We start from the raw sequence: 18,538 nt of genomic DNA, 5'->3' as shown, positions 1-18,538 counted from the left end.
CTTTAACACAGACACACAGAAATGCATATCATAATGTTAGTCATATCTAGTCTCCAGAAAGCTTTAGAATTAGATCCAAAAGTAAAACAATTTAATTGTAAAAACAAATCACCTTTAGCATCCACAGTGAAGTGGATAGTGTCATCAGAAGTTTCACAGCTGTATAGCCCTGAGTGCAAGAGCTCAGCAGATGGGATAATGAGTTTCCTTGATGTGCCATTACTCTGTATATCCCAACCATTCTGTGGGATGAGCTTTTTACCATCTTTATACCAGCAGGCAGGCACAGTAGAGTCTGCAACCTCACATTCCAGCTCCAAAGGTTTGCCCACTTCGAGTGACTTGGTTCTCTCAACATCAAAGATAGTAGAGTTCGTCACTGGTATAGCTAGCATTGGGAATGCAGGACAGCTAAATAAAATCAAGGCCATGGAAATGGATACCTTACAAAAATGTAACTGCTGAGCAGAAGATGAAAAGGGCTTTGGAGACTTATAATTCACAGAGAGCCGCAGGAGTCGCAAAACCAATGTATATAAATAGTAATCACCTAGTGAGTTAACTGCTCTTTAAAGTTATGTGCACGAAACACTCCTTCAAACCACATAGTAGAAGCAGGGATTATTAGTGGCATCTATGAAGAGGGGGGGTGGGGTTACAAAATGAACGCAAAGATAAGAAGCGTAAAGTCACCTTTGATCTCCACTTGAAACGCCACGGTATCATCCTGTGTGGTGCATCTGTACACACCAGAATGGCTCAGCTCTGCAGACTGAATAACTAATGTCCTTGTGTTGCCCACTGAGTGGATTTCTAATCCAGAGCTTGAAATGAGCTGTATTTCGTCCTTGTACCACAGCACATGGGCCTCGGGATCCGACACCACACACTGTAGCACAACGGGGCAGCCTGCTTCAATCGACTTGATCCTCATATCTTCAGGAATAGCTGAGAACTTCATTGGTGGAGCTATAGATATGTTTAGATTTGATGTCAACCTTAAATCAACCTCATGCCACTTAGATTATTTATCATAATCTATCTACTGACCACTTCTAACATGCTGTAATACACTGAAAAAAGGTAGCGCACACTTAAGCACTTCTAAGATGAAAGGCAACAGACAACATACAAGAATGTCATTAGAGTTAGTTGCTTTGCTGAGTAGGAGCTCGTTAATGTTTCACATCACTTAAAACAAATCACCTTTGATGTCCACATTGAAAGTGATGGTGTCATCCTTTGTCTTGCAGCAGTACAAGCCAGAGTGTGAAACTTCTGCTGAATGGATAATCAGATTCCTCATCAAGCCATCGGATATGATATCTATCCCACTTTGAGAATGGAGTTTTGACCCATCTTTGTACCAGTGCACCTGGGCAGATGGATCTGAAAGCTCACATTGTAAAACAATTGGGCAGCCTGTTTGGATGGTTTTGTTCCTCTCAGCATCTGGGAGTGCTGAAAACCTCACAGGTGGAGCTATGGATATTTAGATATTTTAATGGGTTGGTAAGTGGTAAAAAATAAATAAATCAGATGATTCAAAGGAAGACAGCATGCATTTTTTACATAAAAAAGATGTTTGGTACAAGTCACAATGAAGAGGGTTAGTCTCTGTAAAACAAAAAACAAAACAAAAAAACGCAATGTAAGAAACTTGTTCTACTCACCCTCTACTTCCACATTGAACCTGATGACATCATCAATGGCATCACAGCAGTAGACTCCTGAATGTGATAACTCTGCTGACTGGATGACAATTCGTCTCATGGTGCCCTCTGATTGGATATGAAGACCTTCCACAGATCTTAATTCCACCCCGTTCTTGTACCAGTGCACCAGAGCTGCAGGGTCTGATACCTCACAGTAGAGCACAATGGGATTCCCAATTTCTACAAATTTATTTCGATCCATCTCTGACAATGGGAAAAACTTGACAAGAGGAGCTGCAAATTTTAGAAAACACAAGGAAAACACTGAGTGTAATAAAAGGTATGTGTTCACAGGGATGGGTTTTTTGGGGTGAGACACTGACAGGTGTGCTTGCTCACATACAGCCCTCTACAATTGCAATTGGATGACTGCCTCTGGCGGGCTGTCCAAGTTCAGGTTTTAAGCAGAAGACTACATGGTGGCTCATTGGTAATTGTTTTCTTGTAATACAAAATCCATCAGAATGCATTTCTGCAGACATTTAAGGAAAGTAATACGCCACCCAGCCTACAAATTCATCTTCATTTTTCTAAATGTTCCAGACATACCTTGAATGTAAAGTGCTGCAGAATCACGGATGCCATAGGCAATGAATGTAATCTCAGCTCCATTATCTGTATCGCGTACTCCTCGAATGCGGAGAGATTGGTGTGCTCGTGACCGACGCATGGAATACCGCTCATCTTCCTGAAGCTGAGTCCCATTTAAGAACCATGTACCAATAACTGAAGCAGAAAGCTCAATAGAGAAGAGAGCGTCTTGCCCCTCTGGCACCAAGGCATCCTGTAAGGGAGCTTGTATTCTGGCCACAGGAACTGGAAAATAAAATTGTGTTTAGTCATATAGCAAAAGTATCCTGTTGTGATTAATTGAGAAATACAGCAAGTGGTATTGATTTAGTGCAGTTGTAGTAAAATAAACATTACCTAAGTGGACAGTTTTAGGGAATTCAACATTATTGCTTTTCCCATATTTGTTGACGCTGCAAATACGAAAGCGGTAATCCGCCTCACATGGAACACTGTCACCAAGGATCTCCACAGAGGTTGCAGAATCAGTGGTCAGACACTGAAGCCATTCTTGCGAACCAGTGCCCACCTCTTGCCGTTCAAGCACATATCCAGAGGGAGGATTCTTTCGTGAATCCTGAGCAGGAACCCATGAGAGAAGAGCTGCATTAGCACGCTCTGTGTTGATCTGCACAGCCACTGGACAACTAGGTGGACAATGTCTGGCCGCTGAAACCAGAAAAAAGTCATCATGCACCAATGTTGCTTCGAAAATTGATCAAGTTTTGTGACAAATATTGTATCTAAGACACTGTAATTTTCAGAGGGCCCTACATTTCACTCTTAGCTGAGAGGAAGTCTTGGATCTGTCGACAAGGAAAGTCACGAGGCCAGAGTCTTGGGGCATTGTGTTGACGAAAACCAGGATGTGAGTTCGACCAAAGGATTTAATAATGGTCTGATGGGTTTCACGCAGCTCTAAGCCATCTTTGTACCAATGTATATCCATCTCCTCTTTTTCTACTTCAACACAAAAGGCAGCATTTTCACCTTCCAAGACATCCACTTTTCTTGGAAGCTTCCGCAAAATTGTGCCTGCAAAGAAACACCCAAGAGAATTAATACGACACTCACAGTGCAAGAATTCTTAATAGTTAGTAGCAAACATCCATCCATTTCCATAACTGCTTATCCAATTTAGGGTTGTTCACAGCTGTCACAGGTTCAGAACAGTTTGTCACTTTATATGTTAAACATGCAAATTTTGCAGCTGATCTCATCAAGAGGACAAAATCGTTTCCCAGTGCCTTCTTTGCAGGTCACAGTTTTTGATCTGGCACCAATAACGTTTGCTGTGTGCCTCAAATTCTACCTCAAAAAATGTTAGCTACTAAAGACCTGTGTCTGCAGGCATCTGTTTTTGTATTGCACTGCTTTTGTAAAGCACCTGGTTTAACTTGGTTACAAAACTAATGTTTAACACCTATGCATTCATTTTTGTGAAGATCTGTCCTTTGTAGTTTAGCCAGGACAGGTTTTTACTTTTTTACATGCTAAAGAGTCTTGATATTGCAAGTCACATAGGTGTTTTTTTTTTAATTTTGAGATCTCCTTTAGAGACTCTGACAAGCTAGTCTGTGTTTCAACTGGAGGTGTCATGTGCACAGCCGAGGAAAAACAATGTTCTCTGAGGGCTTTTCTTTCTTCTTGCTGAGAATAATGAGCACTTTATTTTTTAATTTCACAGGATTTGTACTGAGAGTCAATGTTTTCACTGCAGGAACAACAAACCCTAAGGCAGTCCTACAAACAAATCTGAGATAATGTGTTTTCTGCAAATACTTTAAACCAGAAAAAACTGACAAACACACCACCTTCACCACCTAAAGAAATAGTAATTATATTGCTTAGTCTGCATATGAAATCGTTGCACATTTTTGCATTGTGTTATTTTTGAAATAGGATCCGATATAAAGTAGCTCTAATTTACCTTTTACAGCTACCTCTGCAATGCTTCTGCCCCCATCAGGCATCTCGCAGAGGTAAATCCCATCATCATCAACTCCGATGTCACGAATTGTCAGTCGTCGTTTCGTTCCCCACTCCTCCATTCCATATTTGGCCCCTGGTTGCAGTCGTCTATCCTCCAGATACCATGTGATGGGAACTGAGTCCTCTGGAACTTCACACTCGAGAACAGCCAAATCCCGCTCCCACACTTCAAGATCAATGAGAGGCTGCTTGAACCGCACAGGCGGCTCTGGGACCAAAGAAGTAGAAGAGCAACAGTTTGAGCCAATATGATATCTCTCATAGTGCTAAATGTAAAATATTCAAATTTTATTTGATCTATCCAATGAATTTAGTAATTCAATATAAATTCTTGAAGCGAGGTGATCTAGCAAAAGCTCAGACTACATGTGCCCTTGTAGTAAACACTGTAAATTGGAATATATTTGGCAGTAAATTCCAGATAAGCAAACAAGATGAGCAAAATCATGAGACAAGTGGCTTATTTAGCTGAGGAATGGGAAGGTCATTAACACACTGGGGTGTTAGATAGAGAATAAAGTGTTTGTAACTGACACCATCAGACAGTACCAGACAGTTGTAAACAAAAGAATGTGGACTGTATTTAGTGGCGTGTGTGTGCAAAGCTCATCATTAACTTATCTTACTAATGTTTTAACAAGGCCAGTTACACACGCAGCTATACAAACCATCTTCCATTTAAAATTTCTTCTTAGCCGCCACTAACCATTAACTCTATCTCAGTTCTATTTTTTCTCTCCAGCTGATACAGTACAATACTTGAGGTTGGACTTCTTTGGGCCATGTGAGAAATAAGATCCTCTTCCCGAAGATTTCAATCACATGGACACCGAGTCCTAGACCCTTCACAGGCTAAGTAACTTTGCAGACATCCTACCGCTGCGTAACTCTTCCTCAAGCTAATGAACATTGCCTGTTTAGGTATCACTTGGGTCCAGTTTCAGATCATTAATACATTTCCTTCAACTGCCAGTGTACCAGGGATGATCTGATTGCTGATTATTTGCAGGGGCAATATCTATCTCTCTCTCCCTATATATATATATAAATACTTTTGCCATCCCTTTTTGGCCCTACCCCAGTATATGGTCTCAAAGTACCTCTTTATCTCACTGACATCATCCTAGCATCAAATGGATAGAAATTTGATCCAAGAACACCCCACTCTCTACTCCTCCATTACTCAGTAAAAAAGGCACCACAGGCTGTGGCTGAGATGCACAATATTGTCTTAAGCCACCCCTCAATTCTTTATATTTTGTTACAAAAATAGGTTTACTGATTTATTGACACATGTGCAAACATACATGGAAATGCAGTATACAAGACAACAGAACAGTGTGAAAAGCTTGAAAGTCAGTATTTGATATGATCACCTATATTCTTTAAGAAAGTCCAACCTTCAAGATTGCATGAACTCTTGCACAGCTCTCTAGTTTTCAGGAATAGTTCTCCAGGGATTTTGAAGAACTTTCAAAACTCATCTTGTTACAAAGGAGTATTAGGTACTTGTTAAGAAAAAAAAAATTCATAAAGTTGAAATTTTGGGATTAACATCATAATTCTATTTCATGAAAAAAGTCAATTTCGAGGAAAAAGTTTAAATGTAGAGATTACCGTTGTTGTTTCAAGACAAGCTGCCATGGTTACTATACCCTTAGTATACCCACTAACCCTTAAGGTTCGTGAAACTGTATATCAGAATCTGTTTTAGTACAAAGCCAGGATATGATTTCTCTTTTAGCACATAAACACAGTGTGGTGATAAGTATAAGGAAGATATTGCAGAAAGTTGCATCTTTACAGACAGAAAAACACTCAAGCTTGAAAGAGTGGATTTGCACAAAATTAAATGGCTGGCAGTGGACAGATGCAAGGTTATCAGTGGTTACACCCTTGTGCAATAAGTGCACATAAGAGTGTGTGTCAGTGTATGTTATAGGTGTTGTATCACAAGACAGCTGATCAGTTTGTTTCACTAACTCATCTAAACAAGGCTTTTTGTAGAGGGTATAGCAAACGTGGCAAACTTTTTTCTCAAAGTTGCATATTGAGAAAAAAGTCAAAATACTATGGTAGTTTGAAAAAAGAGTTAATCTTGAAATTTAGACTTTATTATTAAAATGAGCAATGATATTTTTTTTCTTACCTTGTCCCTAATACTCAATCATATCTTTGGATGACTGCTTGCTATGTTATGTTCTTTGTCAAGATGATCCGACCCAACTTCAATAATGTTGAGATCCAGGCTCTGATGAGGCTGGATTTTGTCTTGTTTTTAAGGACATGACTTTCAGATAGTTTTTAGACCTGCTATTTATTCTTTTGTCCTCCACTTATCCAGTTTCCTAATTTTTTTCAGGACACACTGCACACTATGTCAAGATATGACAAGTTTCCAGCTAATAACTCTTTGGAAATCACCTTATTGGTACACAAAAACTATTTCATCACATTGTTAAACTGTGATATTTTTCACTTTTATAAAAATTTATAAAAGATTCAATTAAAGAAATTAGAGCAAAATATGTAAATTTTTGTGACATGTTGCTAGTACTAGTACTGCTAGACTGGTTCATCCCTTGAGTTAGCTGACTTTTTTTTTTGTTTGTTTTGTTTTTTGCTTGAATGAGACATAGGTCAGTGTTAAGTGGCTTAACAATAAAAAAAAATGTGTTGTGAAAATGGCCAAGTACAAGGGGCCTGGTCTTAAAATGAGAGAAAGAAGAGAAAAGCTTTGAATAACCTTCAGAAATCCTGGAAAACTAGGTCACTTTAAAAATTACAACAACTTCTAGCTCCTTGTAAGCAATGGTGAAGTGAAGGGTGGCTCCAGACTGACACAGTACTGTACTTTTACATACTTTTTTACATAAATAAAAGTTGGCACTGAAAGTGATCTTGACTTACCCTTGACAGAAAGGTGTACAGCACTGAGGGTTTGCCCAGCAGTATTTGATGCAGCGCAAACATAAACTCCGTTATCCTTTTGCTTACAATAAAGAACTTTAAGTGTGAAGTAGCCTTCTCTGTCCTCATATAACAAATAACGCCTTCCAGACAGTATGAGTCTACCATCTTTCCTCCAAATTATTTCTGGTTTGGGTTTACCAGTCACAAAGCAGCGGAATTTGGCATGTTTGCCCTCTGTCACAGCAAACATTTTTACTTTTGTTGACTTGGTCATGCTGTAGTCTTTTAGGCGGTTTGGCAGTTGCCTGCCACTCCTTTGTTTTCCCTGATGGACTTTCCAGTGGCCATTTATGTAGCCGTTGCGATTTCCTTCTTCTTCATGTCCTGGACCTGCATCAACAAGCAACACAGCTCCTGCTAGCGCTTCCCCAAATTCATTTCTTGCCTTGCATGTGTATACACCACCATCAGGAGCACGGGTCTTAAAGATCTTGAGCTGGAACCATCCACCATCCTGGTAGCCTACACTGAAATGTGTGCTTTCAAATATTTCATTGAGTCTTCTACCGTCTTTTTCCCAGATAACCTCTGGCTTTGGGTTTCCCCAAAGCTTACAAGAGAAGACAGCATCTTCCCCACGACCGACACGAGTGGAGAGGGGCTTGATGAGGAATAGTGGCTTATTTTCCTCCCGCAGCTCCATCTCTTGCGCTTCACCTTCCACCTTCAGTGTGGCAGCTGCATAAGTTTCCCCAATGCTATTTTTTGCTTTGCATATGTACTGTCCACTATCCTCAGTTGTGACAGCTGAGATGATGAGATTGTAAACATTGCCATCCTCAAAGACCCTATATCGTCCTTGTGGGTCAATCTTTTCATTGCTTCGCTCCCAGATAACGGCAGGCCTTGGATCACCACCAATCTGACACTTAAGCACTGCATCAGTGCCGCTTTGTACCACTACAGGTCTCGGGTAGGCTAAGAAACGTGGCGCACCACCAAAGACATCCATTGTTGCTTCTTACTTAAGCAGTTTAGGAGAGCAGTAAGTGGCTATTCACTGGTGCAAGACCAACCTACTTCCACACTGCAGGTTTCTACAAGAAGAAACGAAAAAAATTTTACTTTCAAAACAATCAGCTTAGGCATGCTGTATAACATTGAAAAATGAAAAGACTAGAGATTAAATTTGTTTTTCTAAATTATAAAGGTGACTCAGCCTTAAATACCTGTCTGTGGTATGTAATTATTCTTCCATTTTCCCATAGGAAATGAACCCTTTGGAATAGATTCAAACACACATTAAAGCACTCAGCCGCCTCCCACTTTAAGTGCATGCATTTCAGCACAAACTCATGGTATGATTATTAGGGATAATTTAATTAGTGCTGTCTGCATGAGAGAAAATCACATGTTAACAGTGAGAGCGGGACCAGCCTAGTTCGACTGCAATTGCAGCCACAACACATAGCCAGTACAGCTGGTGCTGTATTTCAATGGGAAAGTGCTTAATATAGTACAGCCTAAATAAAGACCTGTGAGGGAGTGTGTGTCAGGTATCACAAAGACAGCTCAGAAACCCGCGTGCTCACACAAACACCAGCCGAAATCACAGTATCCCCACCCAAGAGGCCTTGCTGTCAAAATATGGTGAGCCTCCTTCACACCTTTTGTTGGCAGCGCTGTTGGACAATACCTTCTTTAAATGTCACAGTTTTTTTTTTTAATCGTAATCCTGAATCAGTATCGCTTAGCCAATCCTAGGAACCAGTTTTTATATAAAAGTTAGTAATAGTTCACGACAGCTTCAATTTTTAAATTGTATTTAATTTTATTGCTATAAAAATGTATTTAGTACTAAATACTAATATATTTATTGGAATATAAAATCTATAGAATATATTTATTTTTAAATATATTCTTGTCTGTGTGTGCTTTAGGACACGTCCTTAAGTGTTGAAACTAGGGACAGGAATGGAGAACATGTTTCAGTTGAGAGCTGGTTGCAGTTTGTCAAATTGTTCAGGAATATTTTCCCTCGGGTTTATCAGTTTCTTTAATCACTGCTGACATGTTTTCCTGACAGTTCCACATTGCAAAACCATGAAGTCATGTTCACTGGACAGGAGTTTTTGCACACTTGAGTGACTTTCAACCTTCTCTGTACTCAAAAAAGGGAAAAAAAATCAAAGATAATTAAACAGTTAAGGTGACACTGATCATCTGTGTAGGCCTGCTCTTTTTTTTACTCATATTCTACTTGTTTCCACAAATCAATGAAAATTTTGATCTTAAAAGGAGAATTGATCATGGCATTGTCATGGCTAAAATGTTATCACTATCCACCCGTAATTGCAACTTTGTGCCTATGGATCCATTTTTCAGTGTCAAGAAATCAAATCAAATCAAATTTTAAAAAAAAGGTTTTCAATGATAGATTTTACATAATTTTTATCATAATTACCATAAAATACTGTTGTTACTGATTTTGTAAACTTAGCCCACAGTTAACTGCTGCAAAACTGAATAATACTGTTTTATACTCTTTACCATTTTCCAAAAATAAAAAACTACAATATAAATAAATGATTTTAAACCCTTGAATAACTGAAAACTGATGAAAAAGATGCACGTTTTCTTGGAACGGCTGAATAATTTCAGATGTTTACATTTCATACATTGCATAAAATTTCACGCAGACAGTTTAGAGATTGCATTATTAGTTAAATATTCCCTGTGGAGGTTTAAAGAGGAGATTAACCCCTGTGTTTACTTGTCTGATTTAATTGGAATGACCTCTGCCCCTTGTGAAGCTGTGCTGTGTACCCCTCACATGACCTACCTCCCTTCAGTTGCCAGGAACGACCGTCAACATACATTCCGCATTTGCAATCTCCGTCCGAGTTAAGAGGCCGCCCGTCTCCTGAAGGCTGAGTAATGTCCCAAGTTGACTTCAGATTCAGAAACATGCTACCACATGCTGTCCTCAAAGGTCCCAAGTTTTACGGCAGTACATTTTTCTTGACTTTTGTCCAGTAGAACAGGCAGAAAACGAAACATAAGCATCCACGGGAGCTTCCTGTTTAACTACAACAGAGCGGTCCCCCAATCTCTGTGTTGTTCAGGCCCTCGACACCCCAAGTGTCATTGTTCATGGAATACTGTTAAATGCTTTTGCAGCTGCTGCTGTCCCCTAAAAATACTGGCTGCCTCGATGACAGCAGTGAAGATAAGTAAGGCACTTCCACTCATTTGCCAGCAGGGGCTAAAGATAGTAAGGTGGCCAATGCAGGGCAAACTGCTTAGCTTACTTGAGGTTTTGCAATGTAAAGTCATTAAGAGAACAGCAAGCTTTTTAAGTTTTAATGTTTATCATCATTAAACTCCTCATATTAACCTTTTTCCTTTCAGATTACACTTTGTAAGGCACGAATTATTTGTTAATACGATTAAGTTGGTCTCATAAAGTTTCAGCTTTTAGTCTGTTGTTATTGTGCAATATGCAAACGACTCAAGGCAACAACCAGCCAATAGATAATAAAACCACCCATGTAATGTTGCTTAGGTCCGCCTCCTGCTACTAAGATAGTGGAGATTAACTGAGCCATAGACACAAGACCTCTGGGGGTGTCCTGTAATGTCTGGCACCTACATTGGTTGTAGGGTGGGGCCTTCCTCGATCTGGCTTCTCCTGGCACATCTCACAAATGCTTGCTCAGACTGGAGCTAATCTGGTCAAAGCCTTGGGCTCTTTGTTTTCTTCTTTGAGCTGTTCCTGAGAAGGTTTTGTGTTATATGGATAATCAACTGTTAGTGCAATTTAACCTGTCTGTTCTTCCATAGTAGCCAATAGCCTGTATTTGATCCTATACCTTGTGGTAAAAGCAGGCATTGTATGACATGCGTGCTGGAGTTTTTCAGCGTGTAAGGCTGTTCTGTGATTATGAGATCTTTCCTTAACGTGGGCTACAGTGTCCCTTCAGCTGTTTAGCTGCTCCACTGCTCACACTCCCTCCTTCCCAGATTTCAGCTGTTGGGAGTAATGTGATATAACTCAGACCTCTGAAACTAGTTATGAAACAATTTGCGCCCACGATTGAGTAACAGTTCAAATTAATACATTATAAAATGTAAAGGATATTTTGCACATCATGATTTAATTTAACATAAAAATAGTGAAATGTCCAACATCAATAAAACTGTGAAGTAATGTTTTCTTACATACATAGCTCTAATGTTTGTTGTGTTTTAGCTTAAATCCTTTAAAGGTTGTGCATGGTGAGGACAGTTCCTGTATTGCAGACTCAGAAAATATACTAAATTGTTACTGGAATGGTAATGACAGATTACCTCTAATGTAATGCGGTTTTACTTTTGACAGAGGGTACTCCTTTGTCCCTTACAGAGACCAGTCTTCAGCTGGTGATGTCTTTTTTGTGCCTTAATGTAATGTTAAAAATATGTAATTTTTAAAAGGTGCAAAACTGGCTACCCATTATTTTAAATATAATGACAGGTAGATGGGCTCCCAGTTGTGTAGCATTTTTTGGTCTTTTACGTCTCACTGTGGAGTCACAGTGTGAACCTTTGCACCACCAAACTACCAGTATGCAACATGAATACAGAAGAAAACTGACTTTTTACCCAGTTTCTTGTTGGATGTGGCCTAAAACAGACAGTCTCCTGCTCCTTAAAGTTTAGACTTAAAATATAGAATCTTTTTAGCTACCAAAAGATACCTATGCTTTCCTTTAGGTGTAATAATTACCTTTGGGGGTGCCCAGAATGCCCCCTAGGAGGTGCCCAGAACAGATGAACACCTCTCACTCCTTTTGATGTGTCATTCCCCAGTTTCCAGAACATACGGCTGCAGATCTGTTGATTGACAAAATCAATCATCAACTTGCAGCCTAAGATGTCCTGGTGCCGTGTGCACTTATGAACTCCCTTATGTTCAAATAGGATGTATGTTATGGAGAAGCTGTGGTTAACATAGAAGTTCAACAACAAAATACTGCTTGGGTTCATATGAGCAGCCTATTCCACCCCTCCTGGTGACACCAACACACAAGCCCCTCCCAAACAATAAGGTGGCAAATCGCTGAGAGGGATGCTGAATGTGTAAGTAGCATAGAGATAGAAGCATAGTTCAGACTGCTTGATCATTTTATTATTTTATGTATAAGGCTTAATAAAAGAAACAAAACCCCAACAAAACAACTTGAAAAAAGCAAGTAATATTATTTATGATTGTTTTGTGGAAAAAGGACCACCCGTCTTTCCGTAAAGTGTTTCTAAAAGACAGCATTTAACAGATCATTTTGTGTTGTTTTCCCTTAACAGGAATATGAGGAGACACCCACAGAGCTGTGGACATGTCCAGACAGCAGCCTGAAGGTCTGCAGACTAATGCAGCAGATTTTAATAGTTGGTCTTACAGGGCTGAATCCAGTGCCTTTCCTGTGATTTCACGTTCACTTAATAACAAAACAATAAACAAAATGAAACAATAAATTAATGATTTAGTAAAAAAATAAACAACAAAATATTTAATGATGCTGTTATTGTTCCTTCAGACCAAAGAACCTAGCAGAGACACAGACAGTGCAGTGTTGTGTTATATCACATTTAAATAATAAGCACAACACACCCAGCAGTGCAGTGCACAATAAAATGATAATGGACAACGTTCAAATGTTGCATTTGCAGGTTTTCAAAAGAAAACCAATTTCATCCTCTGCTGGTCATTTTGTGTAAGTGCAACATGACTCAACACAGCTCACAACATACAAACCTTTCAAGGTAAAACCCGTGACATGTTAAGTCTGCCAATCCAAAGGCTAGGTCCCCAACTATCATGATTTTTAATATAACTCCGTTACGATTATTTTTTAATCTGTTAGAAGACTTACATAGCGATTTTTCAATCTATTGTTGGCTACAGTAAGGCCTGCAGTGTTTGTGTATGTGTGAGTGTGTGCTTGTATCATTATTTACTGTAAAGTTGTTCACAACTGAAGAACAATGATTGCACAGGGTGGATATTGCACAATCAAAGGAGACATACCCTTCAGTGTTCATTTTGTTTTCATACATACAGTTATTGTTTGTTATTTAATATTTTACCTACCCTGGGATACGTGCTGTTTTTAGTCTGTGTGCTTTGGCTTCCATTGTCCTGTGCTGCCTGTTTTTACATGTGTGTCCTAATCAGTGCTGAATGTTTTACGTCCACGTTGCTTAATTAATGACAAACTTTTAAATAAAAAGTAAGAGAAGGTATAAAAGTTCTCTCTTAAAAATACCAGTGTGTCTCATGATGAGTATGATGTTCTTCTTTTGTAAGCCAATTAAGCCAATCAATGAGCAACACTTCCACTTGTAATCCATCAATCTATACACCACTGCATATGAAGGCGAGTTCATGTGTGTGCAGTAAGAGCAGTAAATTTGTGTGTATATTTGCACATAATCATCTCACTTGTCCTGCAGTTTTGTTTTGCTCACATCGTACTGTTGATGTCTGATGCTTTCAAATGTAGCCTCTCAATAATACAATAACAGATATGGGACCAACTCAGATAATGTAAATGTACCGCTGATGCAATGTTTGAAGCCAGTATGAAGCAGGAATTATTATTTCTAAGTCTTAAATTCAGTGAAATTAAATTTCTTCTTATTTTTCCTCCCAAAACCTCCATCTTCATCAGGTAGGTCTCACCTTTTTATTATGTCTGTGTAAGGTAAATTACGGTAAGCCCTCTGAAGCTACAAATGGTCATTATGTTGTCAGGTTTGTGCTTGTGAACCCACCACATCTCGAGAATATAGTGACAGTGCAAACTTATATGAATGACTGAAGGTTTTCCTGTGGAAATCAGAGGTTTACTCAGGTCATGCTGTAGTTCTTCACCCATTCACAGTCAGCTAATACCAACAGGTGGAGGACAACCAACAGCAACTTGGATTTGACTGGTGTGAGAGACAAGCTTTACTCAATAAATTAATGTAGAGCACATCTTATCTTTGTTTGGGACAATGTGGGGTGCTTTACTAATGCTGGGAAGGGGTCTGATATTAAATAAACAGACACACAAGTAATGCAGGTTAAAATGTAAGCGTCAGTGGAAGCTAAGGTTTACTTTTGTAGTCTTGCAGTACTATCATGGCTGTTCTGTCTGGCAATCATTACCAGGCTTTAATATGAATGCATCCACTGATCAGCACATAACTTTGGGGGTGCATGCTTCATGTGAGACTCGTGTTGGCTTCTGTAATCAAGAACAGTGTTTGTGCTCAGAAACATCCGGTCTCAGGGTGAAAAAGTAGTCCATTCGTTGGTTGTTTGAGTATAAAATTCCCCATTATCAGGCTTTTTAAAGCTCCTTCTATTCATCTCATAAGCCACAGTGAGAGCACTTACAGGGACTAGAAAGAGAGATCATATTTCTGCCATATTAACTTCTCTTTGTTGGCTCCTTTTTAAATGCGGGATTTGATTTAAATCTGTTTTGTCCCACTCATCTGTTTTCACTCCCTTTGTGTTTATATGCTGCTAATTCATGTCATTAACTTTGATCTGATCTCATCTGTAGTTTGTTCTTTGTCCTGTTTATTGTTTGTGGCGTCTCTGATGCTCCTCTGGTGTCTCTCTTCCTTCAAGCCCCAAACAGCTGCATACATGGCTGATCCTCCCTGAGCCTGGATCTTCCTGAAGTCTTTTCCTGTTAAAAAGGAGTTCTTCCTCCCTTCTGATGCCTCTGCAAGGGGCATCTTGTGATTGTTGGGATGTTGTCTCTTATATTGAAGGGTGCTGACTTTATTGTAGAAAGCACCTTGTTTCAGAAAACTCTGTAGGGTCACATAAAGTGGGATAGTTGCTCACCTCACCTCAGCTGTGATGTGCTGTCTGCTCTCCTTTTAGTATCAAATGTGAGGAATATTTTAAATATGCGTTTTAGTTTTACTGCGAAATGAGAATTAAAGTAATAAAAAAAATAATGGTGACAATCCCCTCCAAACACTTTTATTGTTATTTAACATTTCCATAAGCATACAGTCGTCGAAGTGTGCGGTAGTTCCCTTTTAGGACCTGGCGGAAGTCCCTGATGTGGAGTCCTGCAGGTCTCTCCCTCCTCCTGTTTCCAGCAGAAGCGCTGCGTCCTCATCAGCTGTTCGGGCAGCGCGCAGCAGCGGTGTTCTGGACCGGGAAAGCTGAGCTCACTTTTTGCACCTTTCACTCCCCCAAAAACAGTCCATGTAGCTTCCCCATCAAGCCTGGTGAACGAAGAGCTGAAGATGAGGTACCGCTTTACGTTTTGATTGAAACTTTTTGTAAAGCTTTGGGCGAAGCGTTGAAGTTACAGTGAGTGTTGCTGCCTCCGCAGGTGTTCTTCGTTACTGGTCTGCTGCGCGCTTATTCTCGCCGGTCCGGTGGCATCGCAGTGGTCAGGTAAGAAATTATGCTGGAGACGAGAGTATCTGTGCTTTGGTGGCGCATGCACAGCAGAAATCATTAGTTCAGAGACTTTTGAGACAATCAGTGAATCACGTGATCTCCGTGCTTAATTAACATATACTCGCTGGGACAAAAATTCTTTTATCCACAATAAATTATATTTTTTTAATGCCTGCCTTACAGAAACGTCAGGGACACCTGCATGATACCTGCTGCTGTATGCTGAGAGTGATGTTAGCTCACTGTTTGGCTTGGGTGGCATTGTCTGATCTACAGAAAGTTTTTATGTGCCACTAACTGGTCCATTAGCGTTTCTGTGTGATGACACATTGCTGTGATTCCAAGATTAAACACAGAACATGAAGTGGCTCTGGGCCATTTAGATTTTTTTTCCAAGGCCAAGGTGTGCAGTGTTTCCTCAACACAGTTTCATTGTCTCTTTGTCCCTCTTGTGTCTTGCTCTGTGTCTGGTCCTTGTAGTGTTTTCATGTCAGTTGAAAAGAGGCTCTTTTTTATTTCTTTCACTCCTGTGTGTCCACCTCAGCAGAACTTGTATCCTTGTAGTCGTTACAGTGCCAAAGCAGCTGAACAGCATGAAAAGACAGTGGAGCATTTCTTCCTCTATGATGGTGCTAAAGGGCTGTAAGAGCCACACAATGAAAAAACTCACACATGTTCTTGAATTATTTATCTTTGAGAATCATGAATGTCCTACATTTAATTTGGTAAACGTTAAGTTGGAGAACTGTGTGGCTGTCAGATGATAGGGAGAGGAAACTGAGAGGCTGACAATTAATATTTGATCAGCACTGTAGGGTCTTTGAGGAACTATATGATGCCAAGATGACTGTAACTCTACATGTACCGCCTCTTAAAAGTAATGCAGCCCATTTAATAAAGGAGTTGGTTCCTTATGTCATTCACCTCCTTTTATTTCTCTCTTATTTTGCCATTCCTTAAATACTAATATGTAAAAATGTTCAAATAGTTAGTTGTGAGCAACGTGACATTTTCACATGAATGCTGTTCACCGGTCCGCCACTCTGTCTCAAGAGCAATGCTTCAGCAGCTTGCGACATGGTTGAATTAGGTTCATTCCCATTCGCCCGGCTGGGTCAGGAATCTCTATTGTCATGTGATCTTTGACATGCACCCAGCATGGTCTTGCCTAAGGGAAACGGGACAAGGTGGGGGGAAGGGGAACGGCTGCAAGGGAACACCCCACTGAGCCATTTAATGGCTGAATTAGATGCCACATTGAAAATCACAGCTGGCTTGGGGTTTTCTCCATTTTTGTGCACAAGCCTGATGGCCATGAGGACAGGACAGCCATGTGAAACAAAACGTAATACATTCAAAATACAATACAATACAAAATACAGAACAGACATATTTGATGAATATGAATTGTAATTTACAAGCTTTTTGATCAAAATTGCTCATGTTTAAAGTTTTTCTGGAGACTAACTGACGGTCATAATCTTACTCCCTACACGTTGATGCTCTTGTTGTAGGCATATATGGTGGAAAAGCATAGCTTATGCAGAGCACCCAAACATCTGTTGATGTGTCAAGTAATGTACAGCTGCAGTATTTGAAGGGAAACATCTGCTTCGAGACTCAGAGATTCAGAATCAGAATTTTTCCTTTTTGTTGCTTTGGAAAAAAATTGAGTTTGGTTTATTTTAAAAATACAAAATGTTTTTCTTTTGGTTTAAATACTTATTTTAGGCATTGGCATTGCAGGTGAACCAGTAACAAAGTTTAGGGGAAATGTGCAAAAACTTGAAGAAAAAGAACAAATGTAGATGGCACCGATTCAGATATATGCACAGGGAAACCATAAGAAGGTAAATTTGCTGTAAGCAGCAGACACAACATATTCTAAATGGAAAGCAACAAACCCTTCAAGAATTAAAGTTAGGTTGTCTTACGTGGGTGGCTGTTGGATTGGTGCCTCTGTTAGGATCAGTGTAACTCTTAAATGAAATAAATGGGGCGACTGTGCACAGATTCAGTTGACTCAGTGAACCTTGTGATGTCTAATCCCTGGATTTTCTAGTCAGTAAACCTGCTTATGCACAATCAACATCTCTGGAAGTGTCTCATAAGCACGAGGTTCGGAGGTTTCTTCTAGCATTTGTTTTGCTACATTGTGTTAACCGCCAGTGTTTAGACAGTTAATTAAACCTCTGCTAAGTAGGTTTATGTCTGTGGAAAGTGTGTGTGGGTTGGACTCTGTGTAAACACACATTTGTGTGTGACGTTGTCGGTGGGAATCATTCAGGAGGTAGAGAGGATATCTGGATTTCTGCCTTGGTCTGCTCTTTCTCCAGCAGTTTCAAAAGAGACACAGGTGATTGGCACCTGCATTTTATGGTATCTGCCCTTGCATATACCAGTATGTCTTTTAGTCATGTTTGCCAGCCATTCTAATTCAAGTTGGGTCTAAGTTTGCTACTGGTAATGGGTTCGAAAATTTGCATACTCCAGTAATAAGCCAAATCCGAACACTCCCCGCCCCCATGAAACTTTCTAAACGCAGTTATTTCAACGAGAACCACGTGCCTCTTACGACTCATGTTAACACTGCACATTTGTCAGAGACCTGCATATAAAAAAGAAAAGATTGTCTACATTAGAAACACATTTCCCAAGTAGCCTGAAGAGGAAATTTACATTCGGTGTCGTTTACTTTAAAGTCGGCATGTTTTTGTAAGAAAACCACGGTGGTCACATCCTGCTTTGAAAGCTTAATCTAACCCATCTGGATCATAAAGTGAATCTGGAAGAGTTGTATATCTACATCTACCCTAGACACCCGAAAGCTCGGCAAAGTTTAAGAATCACTCCTGCATGACAAAGAACACTGTTTGAATTAGGTGTGTGT

At 39.8% G+C, this 18,538-nt stretch overlaps 2 protein-coding genes across 18 annotated transcripts in view; one reads left to right on the top strand and one right to left on the bottom strand.

The window, feature by feature from the left end:
* obsl1b (obscurin like cytoskeletal adaptor 1b) overlaps nucleotides 1-10,395 on the bottom strand; it is a 37,993-nt gene extending 27,598 nt beyond the window's left edge. For 7 of the 17 annotated variants that reach the window (XM_085434608.1, XM_085434606.1, XM_085434610.1 and 4 more), the window contains exons 1-11: nucleotides 10,033-10,395; nucleotides 8,420-8,468; nucleotides 7,188-8,287; nucleotides 4,216-4,485; nucleotides 3,060-3,320; nucleotides 2,643-2,954; nucleotides 2,265-2,531; nucleotides 1,674-1,949; nucleotides 1,207-1,482; nucleotides 694-969; nucleotides 113-388 (exon numbers count right to left, since the gene is read on the bottom strand). In XM_085434608.1, the coding sequence (XP_085290734.1) occupies nucleotides 113-388; nucleotides 694-969; nucleotides 1,207-1,482; nucleotides 1,674-1,949; nucleotides 2,265-2,531; nucleotides 2,643-2,954; nucleotides 3,060-3,320; nucleotides 4,216-4,485; nucleotides 7,188-8,202 (3,229 nt within the window). In that variant the 5' untranslated portion in view covers nucleotides 8,203-8,287; nucleotides 8,420-8,468; nucleotides 10,033-10,395. The remainder of the gene's footprint in view (nucleotides 1-112; nucleotides 389-693; nucleotides 970-1,206; nucleotides 1,483-1,673; nucleotides 1,950-2,264; nucleotides 2,532-2,642; nucleotides 2,955-3,059; nucleotides 3,321-4,215; nucleotides 4,486-7,187; nucleotides 8,288-8,419; nucleotides 8,469-10,032) is intronic. The other 10 variants (XM_085434615.1, XM_085434618.1, XM_085434621.1 and 7 more) reach the window with 7 other exon arrangements.
* The window catches only part of col18a1a (collagen type XVIII alpha 1 chain a), an 81,888-nt gene continuing 72,133 nt past the window's right edge, over nucleotides 8,784-18,538 (top strand). Inside the window, exons 1-3 of the mRNA XM_085434628.1 lie at nucleotides 8,784-8,840; nucleotides 12,534-15,493; nucleotides 15,578-15,642. Of these exons, the coding sequence (XP_085290754.1) occupies nucleotides 15,489-15,493; nucleotides 15,578-15,642 (70 nt within the window). The 5' untranslated portion in view covers nucleotides 8,784-8,840; nucleotides 12,534-15,488. The remainder of the gene's footprint in view (nucleotides 8,841-12,533; nucleotides 15,494-15,577; nucleotides 15,643-18,538) is intronic.

This window comes from Copadichromis virginalis, linkage group LG16, assembly GCF_057382275.1.
Source record: "Copadichromis virginalis isolate Kocher_CV1m ecotype Utaka linkage group LG16, C_Virginalis_male_GT1.1, whole genome shotgun sequence".
Classification (NCBI taxonomy): domain Eukaryota; kingdom Metazoa; phylum Chordata; class Actinopteri; order Cichliformes; family Cichlidae; genus Copadichromis; species Copadichromis virginalis.
Note: the sequence above shows the minus strand (reverse complement) of the source record. Positions and strands in the feature narration are given on the sequence as shown.